Genomic DNA, 27,847 nt, shown 5'->3' on the forward strand with positions numbered 1-27,847 from the left:
TTTATTGCAGTTCTTAGTATGCAGGAAGTTGTTTTCTTAGTTCATTGTTTGTGCGCATTGTCATTAAATCTGGAGAATGTTTGTCTGTCATCGCTTATCTGACACAATCCTTTGACGAGCATTGTGCAAAAAATTCTCGTTGACTGAAATAAAATAAAAAGCAGACAAAACGGTTTCAAGTTTACTTTACCTAAAGCAAAATTTGGATGCTACGTGTAAATCGTGCATTTTGTGCAGCGATATGCAAATATGATCAGCTTTTTTGGTTTGGTAAAAACAACCTGACCCAAGTGTAAGGACCGATGCGAGAGAATAAATGGTGTACACTACAATCTGTGTATCCATGATAATACAACACTTATGGTGAAATGTTGTGTTGTCTCAAAAATTATTTAATGGAGACACAAACAAATGTATGAATTAAAAAAGTAAAGACACTTATTTGTGAGATTTTTCTCCCTCGTTTTAATCAAAACGCTTTAAATCTTTTGGTATTATTTTGAAAATGTTGTTCTTATTCTTTAATACCATGACTAAACAAAGGAGGAAGATCCGCCTATAAAGGTGACGGGCAGGAAGTAAGAACGAGAAAATTCCGAGCAAAATTTCCGCCTGCAGATGTTGCATGGGATGACGTACTTGTCCACTGGCTCTATAAAACACACCTGTGTTACTCTGAGCAGCACAGATTTCTGACAGCTGCTGGTGGATGCCACAGGACATCAGAATACAGAAGGTACAGTTCTTGTACACACACACACACACACACACACACACACACACACACACACACACACACACACACACACACACACACATCTATCTATCTATCTATCCATATGTGTATATATATATATATGTGTATATATATATATGTGTGTGTGTATATATATATATATATATATATATATATATATATATGTGTAATTTACATTTTATTTTACTTTTTTTTTCTCAGAGATGAATCGGTTTCTGTGCCTTCTGGCTGTGGGCCTGTACCTGTGCTTGCAATGCCAGGTCAATGAAGGTGAGTACTACCTCTGTCTTCTGACAGCAGCACGTTTGATGCATTCCTCACTCAAGTGAAATGATCACATGGTTCTACCATTTGCCTTAGATATTTTCGAATTAATTTATGAGATGTCAAAGAAATGTAAAAGTTTTATGCTTCTTCTTCTCTTCTGCATTTATATCTGTGTGTAACAAACATTTTCATGCAATAAGCAAAGTATCTTGCAGTCAGTGAAGCAAGGAGTGAATGAAAGCAAACATTTTCTCTTTTATCAGCACATTTGAGTCAGAGCTTCATTGAAAACACTGTGATGGCAGCAAAGGCAAAGGTGGATGCAGCCTATCGTTATTCAAGGCAACAGTGAGTCTCCAGACCTCTTAAACTACAGCTAAATCTTCAGACCCTGAACCGATGGGCACAGCAAAAATCAAAGTATTTTTCAAGGTTTCCTACTTGAAACTTTAACAAATATGAATTCCTCACACATCACAGGAGCTTGGATCGCGTGAGAAGAAACGCACATTACGCTGATGTTGTGCGGCTAATGAAGCAGCCCAGAGGAGCATCCCGCATTGCTGTGCGCTCTGCTGATTACCTGGCTAATTCTTTGCAAATGATCACAGAAAGTCTTGAAAAGCGTCACAAGCGCTCCATCAATGCCACAGGTGTGTGTTTAAAAATGTTCATTTAAATTTCAATTGTTAAATTTTCCATTTTACTTAAATGTTGAAGTTAATTAATTTTCATCATCTGTCTTATTCAGATTTGATCTCTGAAGAAAATCTACAGGCCCTCATTGAACTGACAGGCTGCTCTCCACGTCACCGCATCCCTTCTTGTAGGACAACTCAAAACTTGCACACATATCGCACTGCAAGCGGTGTGTGCAACAACATGTGAGACAATCATTTCCAGAATAATTATTTCCCATTTTGTGCTGACAGTGATGCCTATAATTTGGGGCTTGGGTGAGGTTTTTTGTTGGATGTTGTTTATCTTTATACAATATAGTGTATCTGCTTCTCTCATGTAGGAAAAACACCCGCTGGGGAGCCTCCAATACACCTTTTCTCCGCTTTCTCCCTGCTGAGTATGAGGATGGCACTTCTACACCTAAAGGCTGGACCCGTGATCAAGCAGTGAACAATTACATTCTTCCCCTGGTAAGACACTTTAGAATTTCATCTTTACTGGGCACACTGCAAAATGCTCTAAAGAAATATGTGCATGAAGCCTCTCTACACAGAATTCATTTTCTACATCCTCATACACAGGTGAGACAAGTGTCCAACCGCATTTTGCCAACACCTACCGCTGACGTGCAGAGCGATCCACTCTACACTTTCCTGGTGACAATCTTCGCCCAGCTCACTGATCATGACCTGACCTTCACTCCTACTTCTCCTTCCATTGCTTCATTCAGTGACGGCATTGACTGTGGAAAGACTTGCACGCGCAGAGACCCCTGCTTCCCCATTGATGTTAGTGCCACTGCATTACTCAGGGAAATACATATTTGCATTCAAATGCATGCAGAGTGAATGCTGAGTGTGTCTTGTCTTGTCCAAACAGATTCCTAAAAATGACCCCCGGTTCGGGAATAATTCAGAGGATGAGTGCATTCCTTTCACCCGCTCAGCACCAGCTTGTGGCTCTGGAAACACTGGCTTCAACTTCGGTGCAAGCACAGTCCGCGAACAGATGAACACTCTCACGGCCTTCCTCGATGCAGGTGAAGTCTACGGCTCAGACGAAGTCAAAGCTCGCTCCCTCCGGGACCTCACCTCAGATAAGGGTCTTTTGAGGGTCAATGACATTTTTAATGATACCGGCCGTGAGCTTATGCCCTTCAGCTCTATGAGTACCAACATGTGTGCCACTCGAGCTCGCATTACAAATACCTCAAATGCGGTGGAGGTGCCTTGCTTTTTCGCTGGTGAGTACCATCAAATACACTGACTTTCAAATCTCTAAAGTGCACACAGCCAACAAGACTTGTTTTTTCCGCTCTAATATCATGTGATTTTAAGGTGACGATCGCGCCACTGAGAACAACGCACTGTCCGCTCTGCACACTGTCATGTTACGTGAACACAACCGACTCGCACGTGCTCTGGCCTGTCTCAATCCACAGTGGGATGGAGAGAGACTCTACCAGGAGGCTCGCAAGATTATGGGTGCCTATCTGCAGGTTAGTGAGGAGCTAGACTTCCTGAAGTATTTTAATTACACTCATTATTCAATTACACTGCTGAGTTTCTCTTTGGTCTTTTAGGTGATGACATTCAGAGACTTCTTACATCACATTGTTGGTCCAGACGTCATTGCAGAGCGGCTGTCCACCTACCCTGGCTACGATGAAGACGTGAATCCCGGGATCGCCAATGTATTTGGCGTAGCTGCCTTCCGTTTTGCTCACCTGATGATTCAGCCAATCATTTCCCGTCTTGATGAGCAGTACAACCAGCACCCTGAATACCCCAGCGATCTGCTGCACAGAGACTTCTTCACACCATGGAGGATGATCTTTCAAGGTAGAGCCGAAATATTTAACTTTTTAGTCCTATCATCGAGGATTTTCAAAACTGAAATGATTTTGTGTGTTTCTCAGGTGGTGTGGACCCTGTCATGAGAGGGCTAGTGGGTCGCCCAGCCAAACTGAACACTCAGCAGCACATGATGTCTGAGGAACTGACGGACAGGCTGTTTAAGTTCTCCTCTAGGGTGGCACTGGATCTGGGTTCACTGAACATGCAGAGAGGAAGAGACCACGGAGTCCCTGGTATTTGTTTAATCTTTATAAATATAAGTATATTTAATCTGACAAGAGAGAACTGCAGTCCTTAAATATAAACCATAAACCTACTTTTTTGATTCATTTGATTGAGTATGTTTGATAGACATTACTTGCTACAATAATCTTTATTTTCTTTCTTTATGTTATTTTTAGGTATTTGTTTTACTTAGAGTTATTTAGTTAATTATATATTATTCATGTTATTTGTACTTCTATTGTTAATGAAACTTTGCAATTTCATTTTTTTCTTTAAAAAATTCCTATCATTGCATGTCAGTAATCAGTGAAGGACTTTAAGCTACTCTACCTTGCATGGAAAGTACTATACAAACACATTTTGATATATTTTATATATATATTATATATTATATTATATTTGACTGATTAATATAATTAAGTTTGCTCAATCATTGAAGGTCTCTGATGAACATGTATAGAAGATGAACTGTCCTAAACTGTGCTTAATCCTTTTCAGGCTACAACAAGTGGCGCAAGTTCTGTGGACTGTCGGAGCCACAAACTCTTCAGGACCTGGCTGCAGTGCTGAACAATACAGATCTGGCACAGAGGCTGCTGAATCTCTATGGCACCCCTGACAACATTGATGTGTGGCTTGGAGGTGTGTCAGAGCCATTTGTCCATGGAGGACGAGTGGGACCTCTGTTTGCCTGCTTGATCGCAACTCAGTTCCAAAGGATCCGTCAGGGAGACCGGTAAGCAGAAGGAAAACAAAGCGAACACTGTTGAGGCTCAGGGGGCTGTGTTAGCCTTACTGTTGGATTTGGTCTTTAAACTTTAAACGTTGTCCCATTTCAGACTTTGGTGGGAGAATGATGGAGTCTTCACTGAGGCTCAGAAACGGTCACTGAGGCAAACATCAATGGCTCGTATAATCTGCGACAATACTGGTATCACTGAAGTCCCTGAAAACCCCTTCCTGTTCCGGCCTCGAGGGTATGGCTACACCCAGTGCGAGAACATCCCTAAGTTTGACCTCAATCCATGGAAGGAGGGTGGTGAGTCCTTGATGTGAAATTAGACTCCAGACAGTCAGTGACATTAGATTATTTAAGAAATAATTATTTTTGCTTATCACTGCATGTCGCTAATCAGTGAAGCACTTTAAGCTACTCTTAAAGGATTTTGGACATACTGATTTTTAACTTTTTTTTAAAGGTTCAGATTCAGATGAATCTTCAAGTTCAGATGAATCTATAGGTAAACCTCTCACTTATTGTTCTATATTGTCCATGCATGTTCAAATTTATATTAAAGTATTACATGTAGCTTATATTCAAGTTTACAGGTTATTTCGTTATAATAGCACTTATGTTATTTTTCAGAAACCCCTAACAACCGACAGAACATTGCTTTCTCAATGCGACTTGGCAGCAACTCCCCCAACGCTGGCTATCCAATCATTTTCCGCGAAGTGATCTACAACGGACAGAACAGCTACAACACTCAGAATGGGATCTTTACATGTGAGACCCCGGGTGTTTATGAGTTTGAGTTCAGCCTTACGATTTTCCAGAGCTCTGCCAATGTGGATCTGGTGCGCAATGAGAAGCGGATTCTTCACTCATTCACCACAAAGCATACCGGTTACCTGATGGCCAGTGGAAGCATTTATGTTCAGCTTGAGCGTGGTGACAAGGTCTGGCTGGTTGCTCGTAACAGTGCCAATGGCATCACTAGTAACAGCTACTTCAACGGGCATCTGCTATTTGAAGTGTAGAATGTTTACTAATAGACAGCATCCTCACAACAATGCCCAGGTTTTTTTTTGCATGTCTTTTGTTTAACTTGCACCTTTTAAAAGGCTGCCTTTAGGTTATGATAATTACTGTTATAATGATTTTGTAGGTTACTAAGATTAAAGTGACCCCAATCTAAATCCCTTAACCTCCTTGACCTGGCGTCCACATATGGGGACATCACATTTTGGGTAGACCACAACACTAAATTTTGCTCTTTCAAATGAGCCATATTGCTCAAACAGGCACAATTGTTGTTTCTCATTTTGTTTTTGTACTGAGGAAAAATGCTGCTGTGTTCAGACACCAAATAAAGAGTTCAATTATGACACTACAAATCTCAAATATCAAAGAGAAATTTAAAATGAAAGAGTTGGGGTATTAGGAGGTTAAAGATAAAACAACTGAAACATGCTGTGGTTAATATGTTGCACTCTTTAAATGTTTTAAAGATTTTCATTTAATGAAGAAATATGTACAGTCCTTTGATACCTGTGGTTTCAAAAATGGATGAAGAAGTTTGTTGTGAAGATTCATTTTAATCGTGAATGATTTGTTCAATCTTGTCTTTTAAATTCCTGAAGATTTATTGTTTTTCATCCTTTTCCTAAATCACATAAAAGATATTTCAAAGATCATGCATTTATTCATAAAGATTTTAAAACTATAACTTCCAGTTCCTAATAAATGAAAATGAAAATGAGCAATTACATGTTTTCTTTTGATCCCTCCAACTCTGAAAGTCAGAGCTGAATGCTCCATGCAGACCAGGAGATGGCGTTGTTGTAGAGGCTTTTAAATCACAGGAAACTAGGCAGACGCGCAACCACGTGGATCAAATTCACTGACTTTACTAGAATGTTGTGATTATGCTGATTCTTGAGTTATTTGAACTCAATCTGTATGAAGATTGATGATTCTTTAAAAACATAACACTTAATTTCGTTTAATGTGTCCTTTAAACAGTTTGAAAGTTTGTGATAGTTTCATTAGAACAAAGAAACAAAGCAGATTGATCTTTCAAAGATGACTAAAGCGAAAGAAAATATAATATATTCTGGCGGTATTTATCCCCGTGTTTCTGAAACGATGAACCCAATTCAGTAGTTGGTAAATCCTTTCCAAAGCCAAGTTTCTCTTATTGTAAAAATAAATTATCCAAACTATTACAGATCATAAACTCACGCTCCCATGAAGTGGTCCGCATTCAAAAAGGGGTTTTCCTTTTTATTTTTGCAGCCTGACAACAAGTATAAAATTTCTCAAATAAAGAACTCAAATCAAATTTTAAATAGGAGGTACGTTATCAAGTTAATTTACATAAAGCACTTCACCACTTTGAGATTGAGAGTTTAAAAGCATTCTTTGATCATTTGTTTTACATTTACTTATCGCAAAGGTTTGGAATAGTTCTTTTCTTTTGTTTTGTTTTTCTGTTTGTTTTTGTTTTTTACTTTCAAAGGAAGCACATTTTACACTTTAATGACCGAAAGTAAAATAGCGTTAATGCAACACCAGTGCATTTTGCACTATTAAAAGTCAAAACATCTGCAGTTGAAACGAAAATTTTGAAGTAATGTGTTGGGCAGATGTTAACTGCACTGATATCATGAAGCCAATTTGCAGTGAAAACCCATTTTGATCAAACAGCCTATAACAGTCATGTGGGGATTTATTCAGATCCTCGCGCACAAACAGACTGTCTTCTCTCTGTGTTATTGAAAGTAGCTATGGACCAATCCCTGTTTTCCATTTGGCTTGCAATATTTTATTCTATATACAAACATTAAACAGAACTTAATCCGAATGTTTGGGGAAACTTTAGCTGGGTGATGATGCTTAAAGAAAGAAAAGTGGCCACCTGGCCTCAATTGCAGATGCCGACACTTCTCCCGGGGATCTGCGTCCTTTCCTAAATAAATAAACAAACATATAGCGATCGATTAGGGACGTGGAGGGTCGCATTAGCTCTGTTGTTTTCTGCACAGTGGAGAGGAGGGACGGAAACCAGCTGCACCGTCTGCGACTCCCCCTTACGCACAAGCCACGCCCCTCCTGCCCTCCGCGGACACGGTGCCATCCGTGCAGAGTGGATTTGGTTGTCCCATGGGAGCAGGGGAATTCTGGGGAGGACGAACGGCACACGATACCCCATTGTTTGGTTTAGCAGTCACCAACCCCCCCCCGCCCCCCCCCCTCTCCACACCTCTCCCCAGCTCCTCCCTAAAACGCACGGCCTGACCGTCTCAGTGGGTTAAATTGATTAGAAAGACGTTTGCGGTTTGACTAATCCCCCATTCTCGCTCCGGCTCCCTGCTTCACCGAATTACAAAAGCCACACATTCAGAAAGTCTTGCGGGTTGCGATAATCGCGGCCGAGCCTCTCACACCTGCGGTGCTGAAGAGTCGGGGCAGGCCGGACAAGTCAATACTAGACGAACTCCCAAACACACAGGTTACAGCGGGAAGATTTCGGTTAATGATCTGCATGGTCTTTTTCCTCTTTTCAATTCTCAAGGTGCACAAAAGCCTAAAACCATGAACATTAAATTATAATCGACAATACTCCTGTACAGTAATTTAAGTTATTTTTCTCTATTTGTTTTGCATTTATTTGGAGGAACTTTTTTTTCTCAATTATAGTTAAAATCGGTTTTCTTAAAAGAGTCAATGATACAATAAATTGTATTGTAAGTATTTTTGAGGATTCTTTATTGACTCCATGCACATGTAGAGGATTTTCACAGAAGAGCTTTGTGTCATCATCTTGTCATTTTTTTGCCTGCCCCCCCACTCACACGCACACACACAAGCATACAACAAAACATTAATTCCATACAATCTACATCTTAAAATTTTGATGTAGATTGTCGTTTCTCAAGGAAACGACAAAGATCGTTTCCTTGAGAAACGATCGTTTCTCATCGTGAGAAACGATCGGAAACGACAAAGATCGTTTCCTTGAGATCTACAGGAATTTTATCTTTCGCCTCTGTGTCATCATGTATAGATTTTGTCATGGTTTTAGGGTTAAGTAGAGCTGTCAGTCATTTTAGGAAAAGTGTGTGAGGGAGACGGCGACAGGGCGGAGACTCGGCAGCAGGATTCCCCAAGACTGCTTTCATAACTGGGGGAACATCTGACTTTGTCCCGCGCTGGCAGATGGTGAGCTGAGGCGCGATCCAAGGGGGGAGATTTACATTCATTGTCCAGGCGCACAAACTCCACATAGAGACAATAGTCTCGGTAAGGGGCAGAGAGCCCGCGTTGGGGGGTGGGGGGGTGTAACTTTCCCTTTCATAGCCAGACGAATGGAAGCGGAAATTAATTTTATTCCCCCCCCCCCCCCAAATTTAACCCAAAAGCATTGGACATACAACCCAAATTTGACTTTAATGAAAGTAATAACAGATCAGAAAGCACAAATGGTAAAATGAACCCATCAGCACTGTGCTTGGTTTCTTTAATATGAGCCAGTAACGAAATCATCAGATGGAGCAGCAAAGGAAACTTTGTCAGACTCTCAAAACTCGTAAGTTCATGTATTCCATTTTTTTCTGCGGGCTACAGAGGATGGTAATCATGTTTGTTAACAGCATTATTTGCAACGGGTCTCATGACTAGGTTGGATTTGTTGAGGCAGTCTGTCCTATTGATTAAGAGAACTCATTTCGGGCACTGTCAGGCAGCGCTCCAAACGCCAATCAGAGTGCAGCGTAGTCGGCTGCTGGCGGAGATTGATGGACCAACCAGACGGCCATTGTTGCTGCTGACACTGATGCGATGCGTCCTCAGCGGAATCACCGCGTTCAAAGGAGCAGACGGTCGAGCTGCTGAATGAGTGCCTGTCGAGAGCGCACTTGTGTTAAATGTTGACTTGAATGAATAGACCAAACAGGACTGGCTGTACGGGCTTTTAAGGGCAGTATAGCTGCGCAGCATGTACAAGACAATCTGAAACCAAACGCCAGTAATTGTTTTTTAAATACACAAAAGCGCCCACTAATTCTTAAAGTTTTTTTTTCTTTTTTCCCCCTAACGTAACCTTTCGTGTACCTTTTAATAAAAGGTTTCATTGACTACACTCCAACGTCTGCCACACACACAAAGAAAAAAAACGTGAAATATAGTATACACACTAAATTCTTAAAATAACAACGTTTCTTCATTATAAATGTTTTTTTTTTGTGGTTTTATGTGATTTTTTTATCTAGGGAAACTTCTCTGTGTTTAAAAAAGTTTGCTGCTGGAGTCACAGGTTGGATGCTGAATCTGGCAGCAGACCAAACAAGGGATGCACTTTGCACCAATGAGAGCACCCATTTCAACGATCCCATATGGCATCGAGGCCCCGCCTCCACGCCCCATCCCAGCTGAGGGTCTCATTCATGCTTCAACACAGTCGTTCGCTACAAGCTTCCTGGCCCACGGATCAACTGGTTTGATTCGATTTGGCCCTGTGACAAAGGAAGACTTTCTGCACACTCATATTTTAAAGAATATTTCGAGACTCGCTCCCGGATATCTGCGGAGCTGAACGCACAGAGCCCGTTCGGACTGACGGTGGAGATGTGCGCTTGGACAATGCTTCACATCAGTGGAAGGATATATTTACTATCATCATTTGAACCATAAAAGAAAGTCCTTTCGGATTTTTAACGAGACACCCCTGAAACATCATACAGCGTCGGTTACTTCTTTCCCCCCACAAAGCTCTGTAAATGCTCAGTTCGTTTGTGGCGCTTTGGAGGAGCGCAGCGCGTTGAAGTGGACCTTTTCTTGTGTGCCAAAGTGCTTTAGCTGCCTAACTCAGTGTTTTTTTCAACTGCTTCAAGAAAGTGTTACCAGCCGATCGGAGCAGGGTGTAAATGTTTGGAATCCAGGAACATCTGATTCGTGAAGCGAGCGGATTAAAAGAAAGAGGTCTTGGAGAGGAGATGGATCCAGTCCGGTCGTGGGTGCGCAATGTTGGGGTTGTGGATGCGAACGTCGCAGCGCAAAGGTACAGAGCAAACTCAGCTGATCTGCTGACTTTAGGTTCTCACCATCCTTTCATCTGATACGCCCAGGCTTGTTTGACTGCTCATGATGGAGACATCTTTATAGTTTATTTATTTATTTATTATTATTATTATTATTATTATTATTATTATTATTATTATTATTATTATTATTATTATTATTATTATTATTATTATATTTTTAAGGTCGAACATTAGAAGAGGCAACCTTTGAGAAAAGAGCTGCAAACTACTTGTTGCAAAATATGACACCAGTCCCCTATAAAACTCACTGCCCCCAAACTCGTAAAAACTTCCTAAAAGTGACGAAAAAAATAACAACAAACATTTTTCATAATGCTTGAAATGATAATGAAACTTGCCCCAAATGCAAAACAGCTAACAATTATTAATTTGTACATAAAGGCAAGAGGCATTTAATAACGTCATTAGTTTTCGTTCACAGGAGCGGAGATCGCTGTTAAAGCTGTTTGTGACTAAAACGAAACACATATTTTTCCCAGAGCAGTTTTAGCTTCAGCTTAAAGGCAACTTTATCGTCACCTGCCACAAACTTTACAGCTCTGATTTTTTAAAAAACAGAAAAGACAGATTTTCCAGTGTTGGCTCTTTCTTCTACTTGTTTTTTACTCTTCCGTAGATGTTTAGTCAGCTTCTGCACACATGTATTAATTAATATATATAAATATATTTACAACACACAAACCGTATTGTACTTCAATGTTGAAGAAACAGTCATGAAGAAAGCAGAATCATTTTCAAGATGAAAAGTTGGCAACACGTTAAACAGCGCAGCACGCAATAGAGCAAATAGAAAACAGTTATCAGGATTATTTATTCATTTAAAGTATTTTAGTGATTTATTTAAAAGCAGATGGTAGCTGGCTGTTTGTTTTTTAATCGACACTTATTTTGTTCAACTAGAAACAAAAACTCAAGACAAAATCTAAAGTGCACTCGAGTGTGATTTGAGGTCTTTTTCAGACAAAATTAAAATTACAGAAAAATTTAACAAACAGTCAAACCTGCTCTGAACCAGCCCGCAGATTCATAACAGTCTCTTCTTTTTATTAAGATGAATTCAAACAAGCGTTTCACGTGTCCAAATCTTTAATCCGTGTTAATTAAACACTCAGTGTCCTAATGTATATTTTAACTATGATGCTCCGCCATCGACACAGTTTTCACTTAAACAAGACGTCGACACGTTTCAATTTTCAAGTTAAAAGAAAAAAAAAGTTTGAGTAAGTTTGGCTTATAATGACGTTTTTTCTGTATTTTCTTTTCTAGTCCATATTTGGTTCTCCTTGAAGGGTCAAATCTATGCAAAATTATCCATCAGTTTAGTTATTTTATTTGTTTGGCTTATGCTAATAATTTACAATTAATGTATGGATCAAAGAAAGACTGAAGAAAAAAATGCACGATGATAAATATGCTTTTAATATTTTAATGTTTTAATTAATTCAAGTGATAGTAAATTTAACGATAGTTATTGTTGCTTAATCTATTAATCTATTTTAATTTAACTTTCAACATTTATTGCAAATAGAAAAAGTGTTTTAGTTTAGTTTGTTAGCATGCTTGTTGTGTTTCTTTGTCCATATTCTTCTTCTTCTTCTTCTTCTTCTTCTTCTTCTTCTTCTTCTTCTTCTTCTTCTTATTATTATTATTAATAATAATAATAATAATAATAATAATAATAATAATAATAATAATAATAACAACAACAACAACAACAATAATAATAATAATAATAATAATAATAATAATAATAATAATAATAATAATAATAATAATAATAATAATAGAAAGCCTGTTAATTGTCATTTAATAAAAGGAAAACAAGTATTTCTATTTGATGCTATAAATGTGTTTGATTAAATAAAGTATGATAATATTCAGTGTGATAAGCGTGAGCTGACTGTCTCTTCCGGTTGTGTCCTAAGTGGAGTGGCCCTGTCGAGAGCTCATTTCGAGAAGCAGCCGCCCTCAAATCTCCGCAAGTCCAACTTCTTCCACTTTGTCCTGGCGCTCTACGACAGACACGGCCAACCTGTGGAAGTGGAGAGGACTGCGTTTGTGGACTTTGTGGAGCACGAAAAGGTGTGTGACTGTTCCCGAAAGCTTAGAGATGTCAATTCTACATCGAGTTTTAATATTTAACGTGTTTAATCAAAATCGCACGAAATAAGAGATTATCCACATGTATTTGTAATATACAGTATTTCAGCTGTAACCAGGTGCTCAGCTTAATTTTCCCCATCCTCGGTAAAGCCAAGCATATCGAACAGCTGACGGCTACATGTTTACACAAGCTTTACCCCCAATGAGCTGATGATGTGGGATTGAAAAAGAATATCTAATGACTAATTAGCAGCTTGCCTCATTAGGAGGACATCACTACTTTTTTAAAATGCAAATTATGCTCGCTCCTGTTAAGTTATACAGTGAACTAATCATCAAAGTCTCCTTTTCCTTCATGCCTCTCTCCCATACTCTAAATACTGCTGTATGGGGTGGGGGGATTCCTCAAGTTGGACAACACCAAAATAAAGAAGGGTGCAGCATGGAGAGAAAGACAGAAAGAGTTTGAGATATGCCTGGAGTAAAGCCTTATGCCCAGTGTTAATGGATGTTTTTGCCTTGTGGTGAGGGGGCACAAATCTCCTGAACTTCTGGCAACCACTGCACTCTGTGGAAAAGACAAGGGGAGTCTGTCCTAACAACTAAAGTTCTAGCATACTTTTGGGTTTTTGGAGCTTCGGAGTGAGGCAGGCAGCAATGCCTGGGCCGAAGCTGTTGGCGTGCTCCCCTTTGTGCCACACAGACCATAGACTAATATGACGGCAGTGGAGAAGTTCATTTTCTGCATGGTTACCCTGGCATCTGTTTTTGCTTTGTAATTGCGCAGAGGTAGAGTGATGGCATGGTGAAGTAAACGTCCCTCTGTGTATATTTACAAAAGTTATGAAGCTGGGCATCCATCTATCTCCAGGTGTGTTCTCATATTAAGTTTGGAGCTTTTTCATCTTATCTTCATGCATCTTAATTTCCACCCCGTTTCCTCTCCTCTCCTTGCAACTGTTTCCATTTCCCAGTTTCTCTACTCCCCCAACCTTCTTGTTCTCTCGCCTCCTTTCTCGCGCTCATCTCTGCGATGCCAGCCTCCTGGGTTATTGGACCAGAGAGCATTCCTCTGAGACCACTTAGAAAGACCAGTGGAGGTAGAGAAAGAGAAAGGAAGAGGGAGAACACAGAAGGGGGGGGGGGGGAGGAAGAAGTGAGAGGCTAGTGGAGAGTGTAGGGCAGGGGGGGTATAAGGAGGGATAGCAGAAAGGAAGTTTTTCTGTCAAGGTCAACTGCTGCTCAGTCTCACACGCAGTACTTTCCACTTGCTGGAACACACTTTGCCCTCACACACACAAGTGCATATAGCCATGCCTGCTACCTCACTGCAGCGAGGACCACTGCATTTGATCCGAGGGGTTTTTTAGGCATTTGTATCAGAGATGACAGTTCAACCTCTACAAAGAATATCCGACTCAAGGTTAAGTGCTCAGCTTATGAGCACAACACAGGGTCCCAAATGAGCTTTGAGCCTACAACTCTCTGATCTCGATGCTGCTCCATGGGAAGGGCGAGCTGCAGGATTAGACAAGACTCACTGTGCTTAACCCTGTTTACTGATGCCCAGCTGTGCTTATCTGTACCCCAGCGAGCCTAACTGTATTCTCTGTGTTTGTCTGTACGCCTGCCTCTCTTTTTGCAAGGAGCAGACGGGAGAAAAGACCAACAACGGTACTCACTACAAGCTGCAGCTCCTCTACAGCAATGGTGAGTAGGTTCAAAGATGAGCAAAAATTGGACAAACCTGACACACACCTCTACTCTTGACTTACACATTAATTTCCCCTCTAGCTCTTATCACTAGATTTATACAATTTACTGTTCAGCTTTTCAAGCTGTTACTTATGGACCCATGTATAGGGAAATGAGGTGCACGCTGCCTCCCCATCCCAACACCTCCTCAGCTCCTCGATTCCTCTTTCCACTTCCCCCATGGTGCTTCCACAGCAGATCAGGGGGGATACACAGAAATTTGGTTCCCATGAGCCACTGCTGCCCCAAGTCTGTCGCAGTGGCACCCATGGGAGAGAAGATAAAAGACGCGTTCCAGAGCAACCCGCTGATACACACGCATACATACAAGTACACTAAAAGCACTTCCTCTCATCCCCTTCCCCCAAGCGTTATCAAAGGCATCTCAATCGAGACTTTGATGAAAGGAGCACATTTTAAAGGCAATACTTTCCAAACTCTCCATGAAAAAATTCACAGGCAGCGTGGTCTCCTCTGAGGGAGTAGTTCAGTGCGTGTTGTCTCCTTCTCCCGAGGCAAAGTTTTAAAGAGACACACCTGATTACATGCAAGTAAGAAGAAATGTTTTAAAAAAGAAACAACCCGTTTGTTTCTTCATTTAAACTCTTTAATAAGCCGATCAGCTCCTGTTCGAACGCAGCAGAATGTCTCCTGCCAGTCATAGCTTCACACAGGAACAACCATTAAAGGAACAGCTTGACAAGCCGTGAGATTCTGGTTATAAATTGTGGCCTTAGAGTCGAATATGAGTAATAATCATCAGACATCAAATAACTCAATCCCCTCAGAAACCATCAGAGAGGAAATTTGAACTGCATGTCAATCTTGTTCCTCCATGTTGGCTGGACAGAGTTCAATGCTTTTTTTCTTAGAGCCTATCCAGATACTGTGGAAAAAAAAAATTCTATCATAAATCTTTCCATCTTATTTTGAGAATCCACAGAGATTTATCACTGAGTGGTTAGGAGAGGTAAGAGAGTTTAAGCGCTTAATGTGACAGATCGGTTATGTTTTGCAATTAATTTAAAATGAGCATCTCTTCTTTGGAGGTTTCCAGCACAATAGAAATGTCTCTTTCAAGCTTCAGTAGCCTCTACCCGCAGCTTACATCCAACTAAAGAATGACAATTATTTCAGTGTAACAGAATCGTTCTCATGCTTGAAACACTTTATAAAAAGTGACATTTTCTTTTTTTTTCCTGCAGGGGTTCGCACTGAGCAGGATCTTTATGCACGACTTATCGACTCCGTCACTAAACAGGTTGTTAAACTTTCCTAAAGTTTTCCCTTGAATGGGATTCCTCTTAGAGTTTTAAGAAACAGCAGTTAATTTACTTTTACATGAAACTCAGTCTGACCCTTTGCCCCTTGCTTCTTCCTCTCAGCCCATATCGTATGAGGGACAAAACAAGAATCCAGAAATGTGTCGAGTTCTGCTCACACACGAGGTTATGTGCAGGTGAGTGTCTCTCTCTCTCTCTCTCTCTCTCTCTCTCTCTCACTCACACACACACACACACACACACACACACACACACACACACACACACACACACACACACACACACACACACACACACACTAACACTAACCTGCACCTACAAATGTCAAGTACTTATATCCATTACACTCTTTCACTTTGTTTTGTCTCAGTCAGCTTAAAATGGGTTTTGTGGTGATGCTTGGGGCTGTACTTAAAAATTACCCTGTTATTGAACTGTAAGTCTAGGTTGTCCATCATCGTCCTTGTTACAGTTGTAACCCACCGCTGCTGTCTGCTGTGAGGCAGCATGTCCCTGGGAAAGCTCCCATTCCGTCTTGGAGCGCTCCACTCTCTCGGGCCTGTGGTTATCGCAGTCAGAAATCAACTGACAGCAGCAAACACTTTAGGGGTTCAATCTGCTTTTGGCTCATGGAAATAAAAATTATGTTTAGACATGCATGAACTTTATCGGCACTGGATGACAAGTGCGGTGGTGCAGCCAGTGCCAAAGAGCAGCTTCGGAAGCAGAGCGAGTTTAAGAAGGCTGGTCGTGGCTTAGGTAGCTGTTTTTTTTGTGGATGTAGAAGAACTTTAAGAGTGTCTGGAAGTGGGCCTTGACCTATAGGATGTGAGGGCCACAGGAAGAAGGCTAGGGGGACTGGATATCAGGAGGAGGGCTGAAGCAGAGTGAGCTTTGCCATTGTGTAGCCAGCAGATGCCCGAATGTGACTCACAGCTGGCTAATAACAGAGCCGAAGAGGCAGAGGGCAAGCGTCACAGCTGGGGAGTGAGGCCGTCTGACAGGGGGGCGGAGGGGGGGCAGGGCAGGGCCAAGCTGGGACACGAGAGGGGTAAGGCGAGGTGTAGGGGTGGCAGATGGTTAGGGGTGGGGGCACTTTTGTTATGCAGTGAAGGGGAGTTGGGGGCTTTGGGAGGGGTTGTTGAGGGGGACTGGTTGGCCAGCAGGCTCCTCGGACAAGACCGCTGACGAATGGTAGGATGTTATGGGACGGTGTGCGTGCGCAGTGAAACTGCGTGGGGGTTGAGTTTGATTTCAAAATCAATGTGACAGATTGCCTAGCTGGCTTTTCACTTTTTCAATGGTCCCTCACTGTTTGTAGGGTGTGTTGTTGTACCTTTTCTTCCTCTTTTATTCTTTTGTCCATTCTTCCCCACCCCTCCCATGCTGCTTTTGTGTGTTCCTGGATCACGGCCCACTGTGGGGCAGAGCAGCCGGGGTCTATGGATGTGGATGGGTCAGAGAAAAATGGTGGCTCCTCCTGTTTAATTTGTTGTTGTTGGTGGGGTTTGTTTTTTTTTTTTTCCCACAATGCTAACTTTTTCCACTTTCCTGTTTCTTTAACCGCCCACTCAGTCGCTGTTGTGAGAAGAAAAGTTGTGGCAATCGAAATGAGACGCCGTCCGATCCAGTCATCATTGACAGGTAATAAAATCCAAGCATGTCCCACACAGTGTCCATCACCTCAAACCATCACCTATCTATACTATCTAAACTCTCACAACAGTCCCCTCTGCACCAACTGTAGAAGAAGCTTACACATGCTCTCTGTTCATTTAAGACATAATACCTAACTGTGCGTGTATGCATCACATGTCAATCTTGTTCTTCTTCTCCATGGGAAGTATGTTCATTGTTTCTCCGGGGCGATTTACACCACATCACTGCAAACAGGCGGTAACATCCAGTGAAAAGTGCCCGTGTCTGTCTCCCATGTGTCTTTCTGTCTGCGGCTTTCTGTTTATCGGCTGATCTATCTTCAAGCTTGCTGGGATCTGTTTCACTTTGGTCACTCATTTGCACCTGAGACCTGACAAAAGCACAGATTTACTTTTATCAGAAGCATGTGGATCATTCACACCACCAGACAGGCTCACATATGTACTTAATGTTCACCCCGAGGGCCAGTTATCAGGCTTAAAGGGAGATGACCACCCCTATAATCAGCGTGTGTGAGAGTCTTCACGTCTAAAGGGCTTTTGGAGGTCCCACACTGTCTGCCTGGCATTAACCAGCGTGATTGATACTCATAAGCAGACCGTATGTGAAATACCTACTGTGTGATGTCATGGGGCAACCTTCATCACCTCTCTCTCCCTCACTCCCTCCTTTGCCCTCTCCTTCCTTCTTTCCTTCCCTGCAATTGTCTGTCTAGAAAGCACTCACTTCACATATATCAAGGACCCTTTTCTTTCCCCTCCTCAGTTCAAGCCGGCTGGCTGTTGACAGTGTGTCTCAGAGGATCTCAGATGAAGATAGTTTTCATATAACGGAAAAATTGGGTTGTTGTTGTATGAATTTTCCCAGAATACCTTGGAGCAGCTGCTTTTCCCATTTACTCTAGAACATTATTCTCACAATCGCTCCCTCCGCACCCTTTTTATACTTCCTCCTAACATGGCTAAACTGCTTTGAAATTTGCTTTTTAAGTAGATTGGTGGTTTTCTGGTGAGGAAAAGCAAAACAAAAACAGTCTATATTTCTTTGTGACTTTCTGTGTGTGTGTGTGTGTGTGTGTGTGTGTGTGTGTGTGTGCAGGCTGATGTGCAGCTCTGAGGATTGATTTAAATTAAATCATTGACCTACTGTACTCTCTAATCACACTGGCCATATCCTGTCCTGATGGGGGCTTCTCCCTCTCGACTAGCCTACAAAATCCCCTCCTCAGGGACCCACCTATTAGAAGCCAGTTAATTTCTGCTAAGCTGGTGGAATACTGCTTTGCCCAATCAGAGGTGTCCTTACTTTTCTCCATATGCTCAATGTATCTATGCTCAACTAGGAGGAAGTTTATAACACATATGCATCGTTTGCATGCACGCAAACGATGCATATTTTCATGCTTGTGGGGATGTTTATTTATGTATGTATATGGATCTATGTACGATTGTCTGTGTGTCTCTTTGACCCCTACACTGACCTTTTCCCCTAGTCCTTGCTTGGGTCTTAAATTATTCATGTGTGTGTGTCTGAAGCCTATGCGCATTTGTGTATGTGTGTGCACTTCTGTGTGTGGAGGAGACAGTCAGTTTCTGTGGCTCCAGTAATCAGCCTCCTGCTCCCAGCCCTAACACCTGTTCTCCAATTAACATGCAGCGTGCTGGGGCCCACTCCCTTCCACCACCACTGCTTTCTACCCTTTTCCTTCCTTCTTTTCTCCTTCTCCTCGCACCCTCAGTACATTGCTCCCTTTCCACCTGCCCCAGTTTGTATCTGCGCTTCTGCACACCCCTCTCGCCCTTTTGCTCTCACATGCTTACTATTTTAACTCCCTATTGCTTAATTCCCGTGCTCCTCTTTTTTTTTCTCCGTCACATTACCATCTCCTTCACCAACACCCCCCTCCACCCTCCCTTTAGCCTGTCTAATTTTGCCATAATTAGGCAGTGTCATTAGGACACCTACCCAAGCACAAGGGAGTTTGCAATTCCCCAAACGGCCCAAACCCCCTCTTTTCTAATCTCCTTTCCATATTGTTTCAGTTTTCTCTCCCCCTTCTCCTGCTGCTGCTGCTACTGCTGCAGCTCCCTCCACCTTCCCTTCTTTCTAATCCTGATCTGAGTGAAAGGGGAGAGAGAGGAGATCACAGCTGATCCACTGGGAGGGGTGAAAGGACAGAGGGTGGAGGGATGAAGAGGGCAAGGGCAGGAGTTGACAAAGAGATGACTCGAGTTGCTTTCGGGGGCGAATTATCTAATGCCCCAGTGCCTGCTGTGTCTGCTAGTTTTGCAGCTGCATAGGTGAACTGTTATACTCGCAGTCCTAATGTGACATCTCTGTTTGCAGGATGTCACTTATCCTTGACTGATGGCCTGACTTGTTTTCTGATTGGTTGGATGAGTGGATTGTTCAATAGAAGTTGGATCAATGCCTCTGGGCTCATTACTATAAATGTAATTCTTCAAGCTCATGCAATCAATGTATTTATTACATTACTTTTCTTTTCTTTTCTTTTCTTGTTTTAATAAACATGCGTAAATAAATCTTTTTTCAGAAACTGGTGGTTGATTATTTTGACAGGTCATTTTTAAGGTCATTTATTAAGCGAAATAGACAATTATTGAGTGCTTTCAGGTCAAAATTCAAATACTGGTATTTCTTTTATTTTTATTTCTTTATTTTTGGATGAGTGCTTTCACTGTTTGAAACTTAGCTCATTCTCAATCTCAACCCAGGCAGATCTGTTAATGGTGGTATTATTGCAAAACTGATCTCTGACCTCAGAGAAACTATATTGGTTCTGGGCCTCAGTATTTATGAGTGAACTGTGGGGTTTACAATGGAGACAAGCAGATGTCAGTATTAGTATTAGGCTGTGTGGGTTGAATGGGATTTGGTGGTGGTGGTGGTGGTGGTGGTGGTGGTGGTGGTGGGGGGGCGCTCTGGGTGTGTGCTTTTATATTTGGCTAAGAAGCTGAGATCAATAGTTGGTCATATAGAGTGTGTGGAGGGATCCATTGTAAGGCAGGAGTCTTGTGAGGGGCACTGGGGTGATCAATGGTAAGCACTATCTCACTAATTGATCGTGTTTCCAAGAGGGCCCTTTTTTAACAAGCCGGTGCTCAGAGAAAAGACGAATAATCAATAGGAATTTTCCAATGTTGTCAATATGCCTGTTCCCTCCCCCACACTGAAAATGAGCTCACAAGGACTGTTACATACTTGTGCACACTTTCATCAGCAGCAGCTTAAACCCAGATTTTTTGTTTTTCAGAAGGATGCATTTAGAGTTTATTTTATTCTTTTATTTATTAAAACTATAGTATATGAGTCTTGAGAAATGACTTTATTTGAGCTTAGCTCCGAGAACGATCCATTATTCTTAATCTTAGGTTGTGGGTTGTATTGACCTGTTTGTAGTCTTGGTTCTAGTTGTGCGCATGTACCACAGGTTTGTTTTCATTGAGTGCGTGCAGGGTTTCCTTGCTGATCAATATACAGAAAATTGGTTTAGTTTCATCTCAATTACAAATTTCCTCAGGTCAATGTGCATTATTGCAGTTATTAGTGAGCAGTTCTTAATGCTGGTATAAATCTTATGTCACATTTTTCCCCGTGAAAACACGTCTCACTCTTGGATATCTCGCTTCTGCGGTGCTTGTGAGCTGTTAAACTCTGTCATTTTTATTGTTTTTCATGGCTCGACGCTGTCTGGAAAGTTTGACAATAAACTATTCAAATATCTGTTGCTGTATGTAAATACCTGCTCCCTGCCACTGTGGTGTATTAGACAGACAGTGTGACCATCTGTTTTGATGTTAGTCTTTCCACCTGCGTGTGCCTGCCTGTCATATTTTCTTTAAAAAACCCATGATGATGCAGACTACTTCCCTCTGTGCTTCCTGCAGGGCTTTGCTGCCTACCTGATTTCACAGCAGGTCACATAAAGTTACTCCTTGTCCTACTAATGATGGGGAATATTGGCCTCCTCATTCTTCAACCGAAAAGAAAATAGAAGCTACAAGTCTTTGGGAAAAGAACATTAAACTATCAGCCAAAGAATAAATGCAGCAACATTTTTTGGACTGTGTCAGAGGTCGAATTCCTTCCCTTTCCCAGATGCATACTCAAATTCTACCGCCAACTCGCCCCGTTAGGTCGTCATATATGCGCTTGAGAGTTTTATGTGTGAGACAACAATGTCATTTTAGGAGACTGTTTCTCATGCATCCAGTATTAGATTTGCCTTTTACTGTACTTAATTAAAACTCATAATTCACTCTGTGTACACTTGTATGCTGTCTTTACCTTTTTCCTCTCATATTATTTTAGGATGAGTTTTTTGAGGTTTGGTCCAAAGCTGGAAATGGTGCGCGTAGTGTCTGAACCCACACGCTTTGGAAAGCACAACTCAGTTTCACATTTTTATTGTGAAGTCACAGATCTTTTTGCCAAGAAATTATTGAAGTCCAGTCAAATATATCAAACCGTATTCATACGCGCCATCCTGAACCCGAGCAATCAGCGCTAAGATCATAATATCATAGCTACATGGCTTCAAAGTTGGATCTCTCAGTTACCTTTATTTGATCCTTTGACTGGAAAAGAGTTGAAGATGATGGTGGTGAAGTTGTTGCAAACTGAGACAAATACACCTTCACATACTCTGAGTGCAGCTGTAGCTGGCTGAGGCGTTTAAGCTGTCAGTTTCTATGACAGTAAGTGGCAGTTCAGTTACAGGTGAGCCTCAAAATCTAACATTTTCAATGTGTGCAGACTTGGCTTTAAAGCTGCTGTTGAATACACTAAAGAAACTGAACATGTCATAGAGAAGCATGTGTGCACTCTTAGTTACTGATACAGCAGCCATTATTATCTTTGCATAAATTACCTGTCTGTCACACATGCATGTTCAGAGACAAAGTCTGCCCCCCTCAGTCCGCTGTCACAGGACTCTCCCTGGTGAGCTGGTACTGTCCAGTCCCTCCAGACCCTCTGTCAGCAAGCCCCTCATGCAGGGGTCCAGGCAGCGTGGCGACAGAGCCCTGAGGCTCTAGTGCACAACGCCTCACACAGCAGAGCGGCACACAGGCTGGACCACTGAGCAGCTGGCACAGGACTGTGGGGATGGCTCCTCCCTTGGGGCAATGCAAGCAGGAGAATGACACAAAGACAGACAGGGAGAGACGATGCAATGTCTAGAATATCAAATTCTCTGACAGGCACCGCATCAAACAGTAAGAGCCACACTCAGAGTTAAGACCGCTGAAAATGAGTTCAGGGACCTTTGGTAAGTCTCAAGCTCTCTACATTTTGGTGTCATGTGAGCTGGAAATACCCGGGACTCCAGCATGCACAGGAAGTGTATAATGAGTGGAAGGTTATGGGCCGAGTTTGTGTTTGGTCACCTTTGCTCTGATACGGCCAGCATTTGGCTGTTGTGGCTTGAACTCTGCCACAAGAAGTAGGCCTGGTTTGTTTTCTTTGAGAGCCTACACAGGGGGCAGTAGGAAACAGACAGCAACGGAGAGATGTTGTGACAGGAAATGGGATCGGACTACCAATGGATGAACTGTTGGGGGGGGGGGGGGGGGGGGGGGGGGTATTTATGAATGGGAATTTCGAGGAGGGGTGGGATGCTGGGGAAAACCCTCCCATTTGTCTATCCACTAATAAGGTTCACCTTTGGTTGAGCAGTGAAGGGATTAAGCAGGGACACTCAAAGGATCACAAGTGGGCAAATTACAGTGATTTAGCAGCACTTCAGATCATGAGCAAGCGGACAAGCATTGCTGCACTGGACTTTCATAAGAATCTAGAATCTTTTGTGTGTGTTTGTGTGTGTGTTGGGGGGGTTGCTGGAGTCAAAGGCCAGTTAGCAGTGGTATTTAGTAACAGGGGCTGTTTTCTTTGGCTGGACACTGCTGCTGGGGGTGACTGGGTTTGGTTGTGGTTAAAGGCTTAAATTTCACTAATGACTTAACAATGCCCCCTGGTGCTAAGCCGGCCCCATGGCCCACATTGTTTTTTTGTTTGTCTATTTATCTGGGATCTGGAAAGATTCTTATTTTTCTTAGGAGTTAGATTTCTCTGAAATCCCTGACAATCACTTTTCGAAAGCATTTCCAAACACTAATATTTACACTTCTGCAGGATTTTAAAAAAAATACAATTTGATTAAGTATCACAGGCAAAAGTTATACTTCCTGCGGTCCATGAAGGAAACAGACAGGCGAAGACGCTTTGTATAGACACAGTTCCTATACAATAGCTTTTCATTCGTAAGAACTTCAGTACATTTATCAAAGCAGCTTGAAAAAAATCAAGCATGGAGCATATGAGTGCAGGATTGCTGCAGAGAACCTTCCCACTGAAGGCAAGTCCATGGTGTGTTTCCATCTTACTAAGAAAATCTTTGGCTAATAACGGTCACACCATTCTCAAGCAAATTTAATGTGTAGAGCACAATGTAGATACTGCACATTATCTTTAATAATAATCTTTAATAATTTGTTAACTGTCACAATTTGCTGTTTTTGTGCTATTTCAGATGTTACATCATATCCGATAGTCATGGCTATACCCAGGTTATGTTCCCCTTGAGATTTAATTCGATTTAGTTTTTTCTTCTGTTTTTTTTTTTTTTTTGGCTGACTTCATGATAGATTTTAGTTACAGATAAGAAAATAACCCACACTTTCTATTGCCCGCATGCAATACACAAAGTTTTTAACTGTCTTGCAACAAACAGCGAGCAAAGAACCAAAATGGGCTTAAAAGTATAGAGAGCGAGCTAAAAGCCTGAAGTTTTTGAAGCGTTTTCATGAGAGAACTGTAGAGAACTGTAGCGGTGGCTTGTCTGATGTGGGGGTGATTGCTGGATCGAACATAACATTAACAGATAAAAGTCTGACAGGAAATGTGAATTAAAAATGGTAAAAGCAGTTTAACAATTGTCGCTGCAATCTTTTGGATACATGCAGCAGGGTGTGGGATGGTCCTGATGAATCTGTCAGGGCTGAGGGCAGGGGGTGATGTGACTGCTGACAGGCTCCCAGCAGGCATGTTGAGAGCCCCAACAGTCTGCATGCCCTCCCTAAAGCCTCCACCCTCCTGGCCCCCCAACCACTATGCTCCCCTTCTCCTCTCGCAGTCCACGGCTCCCACACATTTGTTGTGTATTAGCCATGGACAGTAAATTACAGCACCTTGAAACCTCTGAGTGATTCCATTCCCATTTCTTCGCACGTTCCTCCTCTCTCCCTTCAGCACCATTATCCAGCTCACCTTCTCTGCGTCTGTCTATCTTCCTCATTTTCTCTCCTTTTGATCTGTTTTCCTTCTCCTGTCTGTCATAGTCGTCCTGGCTTTTCGACTCCCTCAACCCTGTCAGATTTCTCTCCCCTGTCTGTCTTTCTCTCACTTCTGCTATACTTCTCATCCTCCTTTCTCCATTGTGTCACGCTACACAGCGTTCCCTCCCAAACACATCCCCTCCGCTCCCCCTTTACTTTCTTACAAGCAGGTCCCTGTTGTCTAGGCTTCACAGGTTTCTCAGCAGTTTCTCTCTCTCTCGTGCTGCTTCCCATCCCGCTCTCTCGCCCTCTTCTTCCCTCTCCCTCCTTACGCCCCCCCCTCCCTTCTCTCTCTTTCTGGAAACAGATGTTGTTTGTCAGATCTTATCATTACTGGCTAATTAAGAAGACATCTCTTCTCCTTCTGTTGTTGCTTCTCTTTCCTCTCCTCTCCCTCTCAGTGGCATCCATCCCAGCTTCATTGTTCTTTTGGGCCAAGCTTTATACAAGTTATTGGTAAATCTTATTAGCTGCTGAGTGATTGAAAGGGTATTGAAAAGGTAAGATTAGATTTTGGTGCGTCGTGGATGACCTTCTGGTATATTTGAAATCTATTCAGTTGAAGAAGGTGCTACGTGTCTCCATCTGACAGTTGTGAGAGTATATTTTGAATCCTCGTCCCTCAGGACACGCCAAGCATGCTGGGAGAGGTCAGGCCACTGATGGGACTTCTATTCCCTGTCCTGGTTGTGAATTCATGTTCTCTAGACTCTGAATATCTATCCATATCTATCTATTTGGCAGGCTGACCGCAGTCCCATGTGGATGGTCTGTATGCTATGCTTTTGGCTAAGCTCGAGAGACTAACACATTAATTCATTTTAAATTGTTGAAATGCACATTTAGCAGCTGGTGAGAGGTTATGCAGTAAAACCCTTTTTACACCCAAGAGAAACCTCTCAAGTGCCTCTTGAGTACCCTTCCCATCATTCCACTCTCCTCCTCGCAGCCTTCTTAAGCTCCCAGCTCCAGAATGCCACAGTCACTTTTTCAGTGGCAAGCCTAAAGGTTTTACAGCGCTACCCAGCTCTATAAATCAGCACCAGTGGTTAAAATGTTTGGCTTTGTCACAGTTCTCAAGTTTAGGTCTGGGTTGGGGTTGCAGGGGTGAAGCCAGCCCGGGAGGCAACGGAGAGGAGGCCAAAAGGGACACAGCCAATCCACCAGTCAAATTTATAAAGAGCTGAGTTCACCCATGTTCTCGCTGTCTGCTTGAAGGTGTATCTGGTGAAAGTTAGCATGCTCCTTTTTGAAGCCCAGCTTCTTAGTCCTGCATAAAATCTGCAAGAAGCCTGAATAAAATCTGTGTTTAATAGTGGCAAAATAATTCTTGTGATGTGTAATTACCTGAGGTAGGGATAAGAACGGATAAATAAAACACACAGCATTAAGTTGCTGTGTGGTATATTCACACTGTTTTATTTTACATGAGTAAGTTGGCCAATTGAGGATAATCTTCCCAGCTCACACAGGATAAATACTGCTGTCAAATGAGATCAGGGTCCTACAGTGACAATCCATTTAGTAGATAAAGCCTTCATCTGTATTTAACTTGTGGAAACAGATGAGGGTCAAGCTTTATTTTTTTTTAATGATGATGATGATGACTGCATATATGTTTAAAAAGCATCCCGGAAAAAAGAAAATGAAAGAGAAGCTCAAGCTGTAGGGAATTTGTGTGGCATTTGCTGGTGAAAGGGCAGTGAAGGTGATGCCACAGATATCCCTGTATGTTTTTAGGAGGAGGAGGGGAGCGGACTGGGGACGACTGGTGTGAAAGGTCCTGTGGTGGTATGCGACAGAGGGGGTATCAGTTCGTGGAGGGTTTTCTGTGCCCCATTAGCAATGTCAGAGGTCAGGTGCCCCGGGTGTTAACCCTGGTGACCAGTCTAGCTCCCAGTCTGCCAGGGGACCCTGGTCCAGGGGTATTTATTACTCTTCCCCACTGACACATACACATCTACTATGCTCCAATTCCCCCCCCCCCCCCCCCCCTTCCCCAAATACAGCTCCCCTCATGGAGGAAAACAAAGCTCCCCCAGCCATTTCTCAGCCAAAATATATGTCCTAATTGGATGCATATCCATACAGTGATGCAGGATGACCCATCTGTAGATTTTTGTCTTACAGTGAAAAATTGTTACGTCCTCCCTAATTTATCCAAACCTTCATTCCTAGCCATGAGCTGCAGCGTGTTTTGGCCCATTTCACGCGTGTTTTATTAAAAATCAGCTTGCATGCTTACATTTTTTAGGCATTTGTTTTTTAGGCATCACTTTTTCTAATGTGTATAATTCTGCATGATTGATTGTGCACACATGGCTGCTTTCAAGTCAGTATTTGTCTTTGTGTGTGCATGTGTACGTGTGTGTTGTTTTATGGCCTGTGTGTGTGTGTGTGAGACATACACATGCATGCGTGCATGTATCTTAGCCTGCTGTACGAGTTAGTGTTCTCAGTGTGTGAGTGTGGCAGAGGAAGGCCCTCAGCATGTCAGTATGTTTTAATGCTTCACATCTGGTTTCCTAATTTTCCTCCCCTCCTCCCCACCCGCCTTTCAGCTCCCCTGCACCACGATGTCAGGACACTGTTTTGTTTTTTCAGGGTGGCGGTGGGGAGGTGATGGAGGGGATGTCTGATGAGTGATGGCCCTGCATACAGGACGTCGACATTCTTCCTCTCTTCCTCCGCGTCCGCCTCTTCTTCATCTTTTTTGTATTTTGCAGCCTTTTTTAGTTTGATTATTAGGGATTACAGACTGGGTCAAAAATAACATTTATTAAGATGATGAAGAAGAGCGTCTCTTTTTCCGTCTCCACTTTTCGCCTCTCACCAAGCAGCAGGGAACCCACTTTTGCTGAGCAAAAATGATGACGGTCACCCCCTCCCCATAGTTTCCTTTAAGTTTTCTCCTCTCGTATATTTGGATTGAAGCATAAATTTGTCACTTTTGCTGCACTGACCCAAAATTAGAAAACTAAAGCCAACCCCAGGAAAGTGAGAGTCGGAGTGTTTTCTGTGCTCCTGGCTAATTTGAACTCTTCATTAAAGCCACGCTTGAATCAGATTGCTCGAAGAGCC

At 42.3% G+C, this 27,847-nt stretch overlaps 2 protein-coding genes across 6 annotated transcripts in view; both read left to right on the forward strand.

The window, feature by feature from the left end:
- The first annotated feature begins 622 nt into the window (after nucleotides 1-622).
- On the forward strand, nucleotides 623-6,279 carry LOC146506776 (eosinophil peroxidase-like). 2 transcript variants are annotated; one of them, XM_085180430.1, is made up of 15 exons: nucleotides 623-736; nucleotides 959-1,027; nucleotides 1,288-1,372; nucleotides 1,505-1,677; nucleotides 1,776-1,908; nucleotides 2,046-2,175; nucleotides 2,287-2,493; nucleotides 2,585-2,948; nucleotides 3,043-3,203; nucleotides 3,288-3,546; nucleotides 3,624-3,794; nucleotides 4,285-4,522; nucleotides 4,626-4,825; nucleotides 4,986-5,027; nucleotides 5,153-6,279. In XM_085180430.1, exons 2-15 carry the CDS (start codon nucleotides 961-963, stop codon nucleotides 5,545-5,547), a joined length of 2,625 nt encoding a protein of 874 aa, XP_085036556.1. In that variant the 5' UTR covers nucleotides 623-736; nucleotides 959-960; the 3' UTR covers nucleotides 5,548-6,279. The 2 variants fall into 2 exon arrangements, with proteins under 2 accessions (XP_085036556.1, XP_085036558.1); XM_085180432.1 differs by having other exon boundaries at nucleotides 4,986-5,045; nucleotides 5,153-5,217.
- Nucleotides 6,280-9,932: 3,653 nt separating this feature from the next.
- ebf2 (EBF transcription factor 2) overlaps nucleotides 9,933-27,847 on the forward strand; it is a 29,870-nt gene continuing 11,955 nt past the window's right edge. The window contains exons 1-6 of one of the 4 annotated variants that reach the window (XM_085180793.1): nucleotides 9,933-10,568; nucleotides 12,537-12,693; nucleotides 14,361-14,424; nucleotides 15,675-15,730; nucleotides 15,855-15,928; nucleotides 17,328-17,396. In XM_085180793.1, coding sequence (XP_085036919.1) covers nucleotides 10,435-10,568; nucleotides 12,537-12,693; nucleotides 14,361-14,424; nucleotides 15,675-15,730; nucleotides 15,855-15,928; nucleotides 17,328-17,396 — 554 coding nt within the window. In that variant the 5' untranslated portion in view covers nucleotides 9,933-10,434. The remainder of the gene's footprint in view (nucleotides 10,569-12,536; nucleotides 12,694-14,360; nucleotides 14,425-15,674; nucleotides 15,731-15,854; nucleotides 15,929-17,327; nucleotides 17,397-27,847) is intronic. The other 3 variants (XM_085180794.1, XM_085180795.1, XM_085180796.1) reach the window with 3 other exon arrangements.

Source organism: Neolamprologus multifasciatus, chromosome 12 (assembly GCF_963576455.1).
Source record: "Neolamprologus multifasciatus chromosome 12, fNeoMul1.2, whole genome shotgun sequence".
NCBI lineage: Eukaryota > Metazoa > Chordata > Actinopteri > Cichliformes > Cichlidae > Neolamprologus > Neolamprologus multifasciatus.